General features: G+C 39.3%; 1 protein-coding gene across 2 annotated transcripts in view; it reads left to right on the plus strand.

Moving 5' to 3' along the window:
• Positions 1–14,966, plus strand: part of LOC106082815 (uncharacterized) — a 656,305-nt gene that overhangs the window by 351,833 nt on the left and 289,506 nt on the right. For both annotated transcript variants that reach the window (XM_059364021.1, XM_059364020.1), the window contains exon 3: positions 10,291–10,474. In XM_059364021.1, the coding sequence (XP_059220004.1) occupies positions 10,291–10,474 (184 nt within the window). The remainder of the gene's footprint in view (positions 1–10,290; positions 10,475–14,966) is intronic.

Raw genomic sequence — 14,966 nt, forward strand, 5'->3', positions numbered from 1 at the left:
TCTAGGTGGCGCTTTTCCTCCTAAAGATACCTCAAATGGGTTATTTGACCCATTTGACAATATGGAACTCAAATGAAAGGTATTTGAGAATAGAACACGAATTTGATATCCAATTTTGGAGCCAAGTGTCTTGGGATACGTCCTAAAGCACCCCTAAACTGAACTTCATTTCCGTTGGGAATAAAGAACGAATTTGATATCTATTTCCAGTGCAAAGTGCCGGTGACCGCCCCAGCCCCAAAACACCCTCCAAACGGTTCATATTTACCGGCCATGGCAATATGGGGCTCAAATTAAAGGGTTTTGCAAGTGCAGCACGAATTTAATATCCGTATTTGAGTCGAAATGTCTGAGGTGCCATCCCTCCATCCCTAATGAGAACATAACCCTAAGGAAGAACATTACCACCAGCAAACGAGAAGGGGCAAATTCTCACACCTCAATGACTCACACCGATTCAAGTTTAAATTCAATGATAAGGGACATGACCATCAACATACGTGTTAATTATGGTCTGAATCGGTCTATAGCCTAATACCGCTCCCATATAAACCGATCTCTCTATTTTACTTCTTGAGTCCCCAAAGGGCGCAATTCTTATTCGAATTGGCTGAAATTTTACACAGGTCTCCAACATTAATTATGGTCCGAATTGGACCATAACTTGATTTCGCTGTGATAGCAGAGCAAATCGTTTCTTTTTTTGCCTAAGAAGTGATGCCTGGAAAAGAACTCGACAAATGCGATACTTGGTGGATGGTAAATAAGTTTCGGCCCGGCCGAACTTGGCACACGTTTAGTTGTTACTGTCTTATTTTGTCCTGATTGGTTAAAAGCAATCAGAAAACCTCCGATGAAACGCGTGAATCGGAGGTTTTGATATCGCATTATATCTCCTTATAATGTCTTTTGTTATGTCCAGAGTTCATTTGGTGTTAAACGCTCATTTGGTCAAACATTCATTTTACCCCACTGACATTAAGGCTACTGCTGTTGCTGTTTGCATCAAACTTCTGTTGACCATGTCACATGCCAGCTGTCATTGCTACTGTTGCAAATAATTTTTAACTATTAATTGTTGCCAGTCAATTAATTGAATTAATTATGTCTTCGCAAAACACACTCACACTCGTTCGTACAACAGCCAAGCACGAGGCCCCGCACATATACACGCGCATCACATAAATGCTAGAAACTTATGTGGCCCCCTGCCGCCTCATTTGCAAATGGGTAGTGTAAAAGCAAGCACTTCATGGAAAATGAGGTTTTTCACACATGAACACATGATGAGGATAAAAGTTCTGTTGTTGTTTCTTGCGTATTCTTTAAGCCTTTAAAGTTTACATTACAGCTGTTTCACTTGTTGTTGTTGTTGTTTTTTTTTTGTTCGCTGCACTTTTTCTGACAGTTCCGTTTTTAAGCCGCTTATCGGCACCGTTACGCATGATAACAAATGGAAAATTTATTAAAACTGACGCTTTCGTTCGCCGTTGAAACGTCCATAAATCGCAGCCATTAAATCGCATGAGACACATTTCCTTAATCCAGGCAATTTAAAATGTTAAATGGCAATATCCTATGCATTATGTACTCGAGTGCTTGTAATTGGGTGCATGCCTTTATGTGTAGGGAGTTTTCATGAAATTTAAATTATTTTTAATAGAATTTTGTATGATTTTTGCCAATGTTGAGATGAGAAGCATTAACGTTGATCGTGTGACAAGAAGCAAACAGATGAGATGTAAAGAAATACGACAGCCTCAGATGCTTGAGTTCAAAAGATATTTAAGAAAATTAAATTTTGGTCAACACTTTGGGAGTTTTCAGGGAAAATCCAATATGTTGAACTAGGAGAGGCATATGATGAACTAAGAGAGGTATATGTTGAACTAGGAGTAGTATTTCTTTTGTACGCGGACTGAAAATTGTACTAAATTATAGTATAAGTATAATGTTACTTAGCTAGATCCGCCATAGTATTGGGTTGCCCAAGAAGTAATTGCGGATTTTTTAAAAGAAAGTAAATGCATTTTTTATAAAACTTAGAATGAACTTTAATCAAATATAATTTTTTACACTTTTTTTCTAAAGCAAGCTAAAAGTAACAGCTGATAACTGACAGAAGAAAGAATGCAATTACAGAGTCACAAGCCGTTGAAAAAATTTGTCAACGCCGACTATATGAAAAATCCGCAATTACTTTTTGGGCAACCCAATATATTTTATCAATTTTTATACCCACCACCGAAGGATGTGGGTTAATTCATTTTGTCATTCCGTTTGCAACACATCGAAGTATCCATTTCCGACCCTATAAAGTATATATATTCTTGATCAGCGTAAAAATCGAAGACGATCTAGACATGTCCGTCCGTCTGTCTGTTGAAATCATATGATATTGATCTGAAACTTTGCACAGATTCTTTTTTTGTACATAAGCAGGTTAAGTTCGAAGATGGGCTATATCGGACTACATCTTTATATAGCCCCCATATAGACCGACTCGCTGATTTAGGGTCTTAGGCCAATAAAAGCTACATTTATTATCCGATTTTGAAATTTGGAACAGTGAGTTGCGTTAGGTCCTTCGACATTCTTCGCCAATTTGGCCTAGATCGGTCGAGATTTGGATATAGCTGCCATATAGACCGATCTCTCGGTTTTAGGTTTTGGGGCCATAAAAGGCGCATTTATTGTCCGATGCTGCCGAAATTTGGAACAGTGAGTTAAGTTAAGCTCCTTGATATACTTCTGCAATATGGCACAGATCGGTCCAGTTTTGGATATAGCTGCCATATAGACCGATCTCTCGGTTTTAGTTTTTGGGGACGTAAAAGGCGCATTTATTGTCCGATGTCGCTGAAGTTTAAGGCATTGAGTTGTGTTAGGCCCCTCAATATCCTTCTTTAATTTTATTCAGATCGGTCGAGATTTGGATATAGCTGCCATATAGACCGATATCTCCCTTTAAAGTCTTGGCCCTAAAAAGGGCGCATTTAAAATCCGATTTCAATGAAATTTGGCACAGTAACTTATGGTAGGCTTTTCGACATGCGTGGCATATATGTATCAGATCAGTTTATTTTTGGATATAGCTGGTAAAAACACCAATATTTGGTTATATACAATTGAACAATGACTTGTTCTTATTAGTATTTGGTCCAAATCGGAACATATTTCGATATAACTGATATGGGATATGCTCTGGTACTAGGCCGAGGACCAGCGTTATTTATCATACAAGTTTAAATTTAATATTTTCCCCTGAGTTGTTAACATCGCATGCAACAGTGATGAGACAGGGAGACCGTGCAGCATAACTGACATTACAGAAAAAGTGTAAAGTAAGGAAAACACAACAGGCACATAAGATTCATGCCCACTGGGTCACTGGAGACTATTTAAGATATCCGAGTCATAGACATACAGATTAATTATGACGCCACAGCGCCTGTGAGACTTAAGGCGTTGAGGGAATGGATTGAGAATAGTAGTAGGTCATACCATCGAGGTACAATCAAGGCGACGATAGGAAACCTGAATGAAATAGAAGACGTTTCCAATCGTATACCTGAGATGACACTTGAGGTTGAGTGCGAGGCACTGCTGCCAGACACACACTCTGGAATGGCGTAACTCTGGTATTGGCTTCTGGGAGACTATGCTACACAGATGGATCAAAGCTAATGTACAGAGAGGGCATGAGTTCTACATTGAGAACCCGGGGATTGGTATGGTGTTAATGCGAGGACGTTAAGTGTGAACAAGGCAGTAAACTGGCCATAAGGTCTATGACAAACATTACCGTAAGGTCACGAAGAGTCTTGCAGTGTAAGAAGAGGATCAACGTCTTCTATAAGGATAGCACGATCCGCATCGTTTGGGTGCCGTGCCTCAGCTGAGTAAGGGGAGTGAAAGAGCAAACGATTTGGCAATGAAGACCAGTGGAGTGGCGTCAATAAACTTCGTTAAACTAAAGCCTTTCGGTTAAGGACGTGGTTGACGAACATCGAAACGGTCGGTAGGATATCGAGAATCCTATGGGGAGATTCGGGTAGTTTGAAGACGAGGCTATTACTGAAAGGATGTAAGAAAGAGGTCGGTACAGCTTTCGGTATTAAAACGGGATACATAGGACTATGGGCTAATTTATGCAAAATCGGTGCTACAAGTGATAGCGTGTGTGGGGATAATGAGATATTGGATAATGAGACATTGAACAGACATCGGCACTTAGGTAGGGATACAACACCAGACATGAACCAACTTAGGGACGTGGTATGGAAAACAATCAAGGATTTTATAATTAGCACGGAGTTCCAGACATAGATTTTCTTTTTCGAGGTTACTTTTTGGAATTTAGAGCGCACAAAAAAACTGGCTTGCTTGTATGTCTATAGTGGATCTAAGCCTAACCCTCTTTTCCACCTAATCTAACATAGTGGAACTTCCCACCCATAAACCCCCAAATTGATACGTAATACGAGCAAGACAGTATGAGTGTCAACAGAGAGGTACAGGGTATCAGATACGAAGTGTAACCTAGTAAAATGACTACATTTTTTGTGTGACAACTTGAAACTGCATTAAGTTCGCCCGCGACGAACTTTGAATATCCACCAACATAGACATATATTGGGTTGTCCAAAAAGTAATTGCGGATTTTTTAAAAGAAAGTTAATACATTTTTAATAAAACTTAGAATGAACTTTAATCAAATATACTTTTTTTACACTTTTTTCTAAAGCAAGCTAAAATTAACAGCTGATAACTGACGCAAGAAAGAATGCAATTACAGAGTCACAAGCTGTGAAAAAATTTGTCAACGCCGACTATATGAAAAATCCGCAATTACTTTTTGGGCAACCCAATATATTATCGTGTTTTATTGCCACGAAAGCCAACTTAGTGTGTTTCGTACTGGATTTGGTGCTTTTTAGTTCACCAAAAATCCGAGAAGGTACCATCAAGTTTGCAAGTTTGATTTTTGATTTTTTTTTTTCTAATGATCAGCGATCACTTTTTGCCGAGCCGATCGGAAAGCTGCTTAAAGACATCACTTCGTAGAAAAGGACACTTATGCCGTCCAACATTCGAGTCAAATCCCCACCAGATATGTTCATAAATATATATAGACCCAAATAAACGGATCCCCGGATTTGACTCATAGAAGCCCTAAAAGCCCTAGTATATGGTAAGCAATTAATATGTTTTAGGGGTGGGGCGGACCCCCACATACTTGATCCCGAAGGTAGGTACCAGATTCGTGCTCTACATCGAAATATCCTTCATTTGAGCCCCATATTGCGTTGGTCAAAAAATGTGCCCTATTTGGGAGGTGTTTTGGGTTGAGGTGGTCCACCAAACACGTGTAGACATCACTCACTTGAACGGGGGGCGCATGGATCGCACCACCACCGAAATCTGGCGTTTTTGAAAACAAGTGTAAGGGGAAGGATCAGCCCAACACTGGGCGCGGGATAATTATGAGGACCACTCAGCTAGGAACTCTACATTTCGATCTGTGTTGTGTTCATCATTATCAACAGAAGATCAGTTGAAAGCTTCTGGGTGCTTCTACCATCTATCTAAGAAATTTGGCGTTTTTGAAAATAAGTGTTGGGGGATAATCCGCCCAACAATAGGTGCGGGATTACTATGAGCACCACTGAGCTTTCCAAGTTAAACTTCGATCTGTGTGGTGTTCATCGTGAACATGAGAAGCTCAGCAGGAAGCCTCCGAGCGCGTCATCAGGTTGCGGATAGTGGCATGTTCCATGGGGAGTGGCTGCAAATGCAGTCGCAAACAATCAGCGGTATCGTGTTGAGGGTCTCAGTGAGAGGCTGGGCGGCACGGGTTCTTGCTTTAATACTGGGAAGCTATGATGCTCGATATGGCAAGGCGAGTTATTGCCTACTTGAAATACCAGATGCCTATCATGTTCCCGTGGCGATTGTTGCAGAACGGTGCTTATCTATAGATCCTTGAAGAGGATCGCCACCTCCACATGCAAATATGTGGCTACAACAACAAGAAAAATACACAAATATTTTTTATTAAATTAAATTTCAGCCAAATTTTGCACAAAATCTAAAATTCTCTAGAAGCTAATTTTCTTTGAAAGAACATTTTTGATGATTTTTAGGCAAACTTTAAAATGTTTTTCATTAAAATATTTTTTTTATGAAAAATACAGTTTGATTTTCTTATTTAAAAAAATTTTCCTGAAATTCTAGAGAAGTCGAATTAATGAATACTTTAATGAAATTTTCTAATATAGGTCAATTTCTTTCAAAACATTTAAAGATTCTTATTCGGTCCGATAGCACCCCCCTGACTACGTCTCGGGTTGATACCATCATGTGTTTGTAACATTTTTGCATTCGTATATAATGGCATTGTTATGTGGCTAGTTATTGTTCGCATCATGACCTTCTGCCATTATTATCGTCATCATCCTTATCGTCGTCCTCGTGACCAACTCATTATCACAATAATTGTAGAATTGTAAGAGCCATGTTTGCTGCTTTTTTCTTTGGTGTGCGGTCAAGTGCATCGAAAACAATCATGGAGGTCTCCTCTGCATTCAAGTGAGGTCAAGAGCATCATATTATCATCTCTATACATGTCCAGGTAGCAGTTATGCAACCAGTGGAGCAATGGCGGCAATCCGGTTCATACTTGGCATGGACGTCAAAAGTTAGAACTCAAGTCTTTGTTTCAAATTACAGCCAAATCAGGTGAACATTTTGGCTTCTAAGGGCTCTAGAAGTCAAATCCGGGGATTGGTTTATATGGGGGCTTTATCTGTTTATAGACCGATTCGGATCTCTGTGGCATAGATGTTGGAACCAAAAACTCAAGTCTTTGTTCCAAATCTGAACCGATGTGGCCCATGTGCAATCCCCAATGACCTTCAACAATTAGACGTATCTGTGCAAAATTTCAAGCGGCTCGCTTTACGCGTTCGGCCGCTATCATGATTTCGACAGACGGCTGGACGAACATGTGTCTCAGAGGCTGTTTACATGGTGGATGGTAATGAAAAATAGGGTACTACATTTTTTGATACCCTACCTCTTAATCTAATATTCAGAAACGCCAGATCTCAGTGATGGGTGTTGTGATTTAAGCGAAATTCGGTATCCAAATTTCGGATGGGATACCAAATATATATATAGACCAATCACGACAATATGGGTTTCAAATGAATGGTATTTAGGATTATAAAATGTATCTGGTATCCAATTGCCGGACCGAGTGTTTGGGGGACCACCCCAAAACATCCCTAACTCGGGTACATTTACCGACCATGCCAATCTGGGACTCAAATGAAAGGTATTTGCGAGTAGAATATGAATCTCATATCCAAATGTAGGACCAAGTTTCTGGGGGTCCGCCCCTTGCCCAAATATGACTTATTTACTAACCATGGTAAAATGGGGCTTAATTTAAAGCTATTTGACATTAGAATACGAATCTGATATCCAAATGTGGGACCAAGCATTTGGGGGGCCGTTCCTCCTCAAAAACATGCCCCAAAGAGGAGAAATTTACGACCATATCAATATGGGAAATATGAAAGGTCTTTGGAAGTTAAGAACGAATCTGATATCAAAATTTGGGAAAAAGTTTCTATGGGGCCACCCCACCCCTATAACACCATCCAAATAAGCAATCTGGAACTCAAATAAAAGGTATTTGCGAGTAGAATGTGAATCTTATATCCAAATGAGAGACCAAGTTTCTGGGGGTCTACCTCTTCCCTACAACACCCCCCAAATAGGACTTATTTACTGACCATGGTAATATGGGGCTTAATTTAAAGCTATTTGAGATTAGAATAGGACTCTGATAACCAAATGTGGGACCAAGCGTTTGGGGGGCCGCCCCTGCTCAAAAACATGCCCCAAAGAGGACAAATTTACGACCATATCAATAAGGGACCAAAATAAAAGGTTTTTGGGAGTTAAGCACGAATCTGATATCAATATTTGGGAAAAAGTTTCTATGGGGCCCTGTAACACCACCCATATAGGAAGTATTTGCTGATCATTGCAATATGAGGCTCAAATAAGAGGTATTTTAGAGTATAATACGAATCTGATATACATTTTCAAGGCCGCCCCATCCCCCAAACCGGTCATGTTGGCCGACTATGGAAATACTGGACTCAAATGGAAGATATTTGCTGTCTTTTGCAATAAGAGATTTCAATGAAAGGTATTTGAGATTAGAGAACCAATTCGATATCCAATTTTGCGGCAAGTGGCAATATGGGGTTGAAGTAAATGATATTCGAGATTTGCTGATTTATTTTCAGGCCTAAGTTGCGTAGTAAAGTAAGAAATTAATACCCACTTTCGGGACCAAACAGGACTTATTTAATGACCATGGGAATATGGGGCACCACCCCTTCCCCAAAACACCTGTAAACATTTTCCGAGCATGCCACTTTCGGGAGCAATTTTCTGGGAGTCTACCCCTTCCCCAAAACACCCCACAAACATCAATTATTTACTGACCGTCGCAATATGGGGCTCAAATATAGGTATTTGGGAGTTGAATACGAATCTGATACCGAAATGTGGGACCATGTATTTGGGGCACCAGCCCTTCCCCAAAATACCTCCCATAGTGTAAACATTTTCCGAGCATGCCAATATGTGGCTCAAATGAAAGATATTTGAGATGAAATTGCAGCAAACCAAATCTAAAACAGCGACAATAAGTTTGCTGAAAGAGCAGTCAGCTTTGCCTTTCCCTTTTCAGCAAAAAAAAAAAGTTTTTTTTTTTTTTAAAAAAACCTTCCCCCAACTAAATTTTATCATATTGGGTTGCCCAAAAAGTAATTGCGGATTTTTCATATAGTCGGCGTTGACAAATTTTTTCACAGCTTGAGACTCTGTAATTGCATAGCATCTTTCTTCTGTCAGTTATCAGCTGTGACTTTTAGCTTGCTTTAGAAAAAAAGTGTAAAAAAGTATATTTGATTAAAGTTCATTCTAAGTCTTATTAAAAATGCATTTACTTTCTTTTAAAAAATCCGCAATTACTTTTTGGGCAACCCAATACAATACCAAACCATATGAAGTAAAGCATATTGAGCTCCAAAAAGTTGACTACTTGTATGAATTATTAAATTGATGTTTAAAATCCTCATCGTATCACCCTCCCAATGATGTATACCAATTTGCCATATTCCATAACGCTTTGGCCAAATGCAATTTTCCACTGAATAGTTTGGGAGCAAAAACCGTTCTCAAAAATGCTTAAATTCTCAAACATCTGTTTAAGCAATTATTCGACTAGGCATTCCTTTCATTCATGCTACGATGGTACTTGACCACCTAAGGCCATTACCATAAATTCCTAAATATCGAAATCTTCCAAGCGTTAATAATATTTACAGCAATAATGCTGCTAAGCATGGAAGTAGATTTTGGGCAGGACTATTACGAAACACAGCTATCTGCAGCAATTTTCCATGCCTGTGCGGCTGCTTCTGCCCCTGTGTGCTGCCACCAGTGCCTACAGCTATGCTGCTGTCGTTCAAGTCTGCTGCATTTGCATTTACTTTAACAATCATGGACAAATTGTGTGCAAGTACCACAAACAATACCACACAATAATGGTCATATGACACAAATTCCCTGTCCATTCGTAGTACATGGCCGCAATACCACAAGTCCGCACCCTTTGCTTACACCCCCTCGATCCTCATAGTAATAAGCAGAAACCCAGTTGGGCAATGCTAGGGCCAGTCAGTTGACCAGCCCCAAAATCCATGAAACAGTATTGAATGTCTCAAGCTCTGTATGTGTTGGTGGTCTATGCGGTATTATTTCGTTTTTTTTTTCGTTGTTGTTGTTTTGTTTTGACCAATAAAACTTAAAATAATGCAATGAAATGCAATTTGAAATGCATTAAACTTTCAAATGTCTCTTGGGGGGCGGTTTTGGGCCCTTAGCCTATCTCCATAGTTATCCTGTTGTGTTGCATTGGACACATTTTGGCCACTATCATCCAATGCAGTTCAATATGTAAGCTGTCGCATGCCCAATATGGCACACACACACACACACACACACACACAGATAGTAATTATAGCCAAGTCTATGCAAATTTATGAAAGGCAGTAGCACAAGTGCTTTGCCTATGTAATTTTCAGTTATCTGTAAATTTGTGGAGTGCATTTTTTGGTTATTTTGAAATTTTGTTACACATTTTTATGTGGCGTTTGCATTTCATGGAAATGATTGGATTATTTTTGCTTTGTTTTTTTCCAGGCCATACCCAAAACTTATCGCCTTTCATTCGACACTGGGAGGCGGCGCATTATGATCGTTCACAACTGCATGACGCCCACCAAAAACATTTGGAACAGAAACGACATCGCCGAAAAAGAGACTTAAACGCCGGTGAATATGGTCCGGCGCATACAATAAGACTGAATTTCTCTGCCCATGACAGGTAAGTGGTAAAGATTTCAAAGTGAGAAATTTAATTTAAAAAAATTTTATTTAAAAAAAATAAAAACAAAGCAAAAAAAAAAAAATTATAAATAGCTGTATGGCAGCTATATCTAAATATAGTCCGTTTTGAACCACACTTGGGCCCTATGTTGGAAGACGTGAAACAACTCAATGTTTCAAATTTCAGGGAAATCGGTTAAAAAGTAAAGCTTTTATGGGCTTTATACCCTTAATCGGGGGATCGGTTTATATGGCAGCTATACCTGAATGTAGTCCGATTTGAACCTTATTTAGGTCGAATATCAGGAGGCTTAAGATAACCCACTGTTTCAAATTTCAGCGAAATCTGGTAAAATATAAAGCTTTTATGGGCTTTAGACCCATTATCTGGAGATCGGACTATATGGCAGCCATATAGATCGGGAGGTCGATCTATATGGCAGCTATATCTAAATATAGTCTGATCTGAAACATATTTGAGTCAAATGTTGGGTGGCCTAAAGCTACTAAGTGTTTAAATTTTCAGCGAAATCGGTTAAAAAATAAAGCATTTATGGCCTTCAGACCCTTAATCGGGAGATCGGTCTTTATGGCAGCTATACCTAAATATAGTCCGTTTTGAACCATATTTAGGTCGAATATCAGGAGGCTTAAGATAACCCACTATTTCAAATGTCAGCGAAATCGGTTGAAAAATAAAGCTTTTATGGGCTTTAGACCCTTTATCGGCAGATCGGTCTATATGGCAGCTATACCTAAATATAGTCCGATTTGAACCATATTTAGTTCGGATAGTAGAGAGCTTAAGATAGCCCACTGTTTCAAATTTCAGCGAAATCGGTTTGAAAAATAGAGCTTTTATGGGCTTCAGACCCTTAATAGGGAGTTCGGTCGATATGGCAGCTATATCTAAATATAGTCCGATCTGAAGCATATTTGGGTCCAATTTTGGGATTTCTAAAACTACACGTTGTTTAAAATTTCAGCGATATCGGTTAAAAAATATAGCTTTTATGGGCTTTAGACCCTTAATCGGGAGATCGGTCTATATAGCAGCTATATCTAAATATAGTCCGATCTGAAACATATTTGAGTCCTATATTAGGAGGCGTAAAGCTATTCAATATGTCAAATTTCGGCGAAATCGGTTAAAAAATAAAGCTTTTGTGGGCTTTAGACCCTTTATCTGGAGATCGGTCTATAGGGCAGCTATATCTAAATATAGTCCGATATGATCCATATTTAGGTCGGATATTAGGAGGCTTAAGATACCCCACTGTTTCAAATTTGAGCGAAATCGGGTAATAAATAAAGCTTTTATGGGCTTTAGACCCTTTATCGGTAGATCGGTCTATATGGCAGCTCTATCTGGATATAGTGCGATCTAATCCATATTTGGGTTAGTTGTCGGGAAGCTTTAAACTACTCACTGTTTAAAATTTCAGCGAAATCGGTTAAAAAATAAAGCTTTTATGGGCTTCGGATCCTTTTTGGGAGGTCGGTCTATATGGCAGCTATATCCAAATATGGCCCGATTTCGCCAGATCAAGAACTTAACCAGCGTGTATCAAAATGACATATCTGTGCTAAATTTCAGCTCAATATCTCAATTTTTGAAGGCTGTAGAGTGATAACAACAGACGGACGGACAGACACACGGACATCGTTGAATCGTCTTAGAATTTTACGAAAACCAGCCTCTACGTACCGGCCTCTACGTACGGGCCTCTACGAACCGGCCTCTACGAACCGGCCTCTACGTACTTATAAACCGCTAATGATAGAGTATATGTCAATGATATGAAATTTACTTGGGAACTTAAGAATGGAGTTCGAGTTAAACATCCAAATTTAAGTCCAGCCCTCTACACCCTGTAAACGGACATTTGCAAATACAAGAAGAAACTTGTGCCAAAAGTTGGTCAAGTGGCTTGAGGTTTCCACACAACAAACTTTATTTTACTACTAAAAAAATATTTTGCAACCCATTGGTAGGGAACTAATTTTTCTTCAAAGCCATATTCTTCATAACGCCCTAATAAAGCTATTCATTAAATAGTATTTTTTTTTCTATGAAATAGAATTGTTACATTGTTGCAATACAAACGAGCTTCCTGCTGAGAATTTGAAATGCATACAAAAAACTAGATTAAATATTGAAGGTAATAAGCCTTCGAATGCAATCTTGATGTTTATTAAAGCAGCTCAGAGAAGCAATTTCACAATCATTTCTTGCCTTCCTCGTTTGTGCGAAATGGAGAATGTGGCAAAAAAATGGGAAATATCCTTTCAGAAAATACGGTATCAACACAATGATTTCCTGTATGAAGTCTATTTTTCTGCACACACACACACAGAGAGACTCTTGCGCTCACACATAAAAGCTAGCACGCGTGCAATTTAGACTGAGAATATAAGTATGTGCTTCCTACTCACATATACCCATGGATGTGTATGCATGTGTGTGTGTGTGTGTATAATGCTTTTATGGAGAAGTGTTTTGCAATTTTCCCCTTGCAATAGTTCGTTACATTGCCAATTGGTTTTTCTTGCTTTAGCTATCCTTAGTTTAATTCTGAAGTATGTGCAATTGAGTAGGTTTGCATGTGTGGCTGTGTGCCTGTGTGTATGTGTGTACTGTAATAGGGGCAATACTTGGTTTGCTTGTATTGAAATTGTTGGGCTCTCTTGCTGTTTTGTGAAATAAATGAATTTTCTACTCCATGTGCAACACGATGAACATCCGGTGTGCAAAATTACTCCCCTTACAAGTATCTTAAGAATGGTATAGTTAGGCGGTGCAAGCAATGTAGGGCCCAGAAATATTCCTAATTGAAACAAGAAAATGAGGATACATAACAGCTACTAACACAAAAATCGGCGACTATATTGAAAATAATGAATAAAATATAATTTTGACCCCATTTCATAGATTCGGCACTAGGAAATAACCCCCAATGAAATAACCTCCAAAACCCCAATGAAATATCCTCCAAACATTAAATAACCCCCAAAAGTATGGGGAATATTTCATCTAATTTAGGGTTTCTTTCGCCTATTTGTATCCCTCGCCACAACGAGGGAGATACATGTGCAATCTTACAACGAGGGATACATGTGCCGCTGGGCCAGTAACCCGCCCCCGGAAAACTATCAGAACAAGAGAAACAGAAAACAGAAAGAGAAAACTATGAAAACAAGAGAAACAAGGGAATGGAAACAAGTAAGAGCGTGCTAAGTTCGGCCGGGCCGAATCTTATATAACCTCCACCCCATTTTTTAGACAAACAAATTGTGCTATTGGAGCTGTATCAAGTTATAGTCCCACTCGGACCATAAATAAATGCTGAACATTGTAGAAGTCATTGTGCAATATTTCAGTTCGGGAGATGTTTATATGGGAGCTGTTTCAAGCTATTGATCTATTCAGACCATATTAGACACGTATGTTGAAGGTCATGAGAGAAGCCGTTGCACAAAATTTCTGCCAAATCGCATAAGAATTGCACCCTATAGTGACTCAAGAAGTCAAGATCCCAGATCGGTTTATATGGCAGCTATATCAGGTTATGTACCGATTCGCGCCATACTTAGCACAGTTATTTGCAGTCATGACAAAGCACCTCATGCAAAATTTTAGCCAAATCGGACGAGATTTGCGCTCTCTATTGGGTCAAGAAGTCAAGATCCAAGATCGGTTTATATGACGGCTGTACCAGCTTATGAGCCGATTTAAATCATACTTAACACAGTTATTGGAAGTGCTACCAAAACACTACGTGCGCCCTCTAGAGGCTCAAGAAGTCAAGACCCAAGATCGGTTTATATGCCAGCTATATCAAAACATGGAGCCATTTGAATCATACTTAGCGTAGTTGTTGGAAGTGCTACCAAAACACTACGTGTAAAATTTCAGTTAAATCGGACGACAATTGCGCCCTGTAGAGGCTCAGGAAGTCAAGACCCAAGATCGGTTTATAAGGCAGCTATATCAAAACATGAACCGATTTGAATCATACTTAACACAGTTGTTGAAAGTGCTACCAAAACACTACGTGCAAAATTTCAGTTAAATCGGACGACAATTGCGCCCTGTAGAGGCTCAGGAAGTCAAGACCCAAGATCGGTCCATATGGCAGCTATATCAAAACATGGACCGATTTGGCCCATTTACAATACCAACCGACCTACACTACTAAAAAGTATTTGTGCAAAATTTTAGACAAGACAAGACAAAGACGAGTAGACCAAGGATATTTTCTACGAGCGCCTAGAGAGAGAATATGACCGCTGCCCCGCCCATGATATTAAAATCGGCCTGGGAGATTTTAATGCTAAGATAGGGAAGGAAGACATCTTTGGTCCAACAGTCGGAAAGTTTAGCCTCCACGAGATAACGTCCAGTAATGGGTTGAGGCTGATGGATTTCGCCGCGGCAATAAACATGGTAGTTAGTAGCACCAGATTTCAACATAGAAATATTCACAAAG

This window comes from Stomoxys calcitrans, chromosome 2 (genome assembly GCF_963082655.1).
Source record: "Stomoxys calcitrans chromosome 2, idStoCalc2.1, whole genome shotgun sequence".
In the NCBI taxonomy this organism is placed as follows: Eukaryota; Metazoa; Arthropoda; class Insecta; order Diptera; family Muscidae; genus Stomoxys; species Stomoxys calcitrans.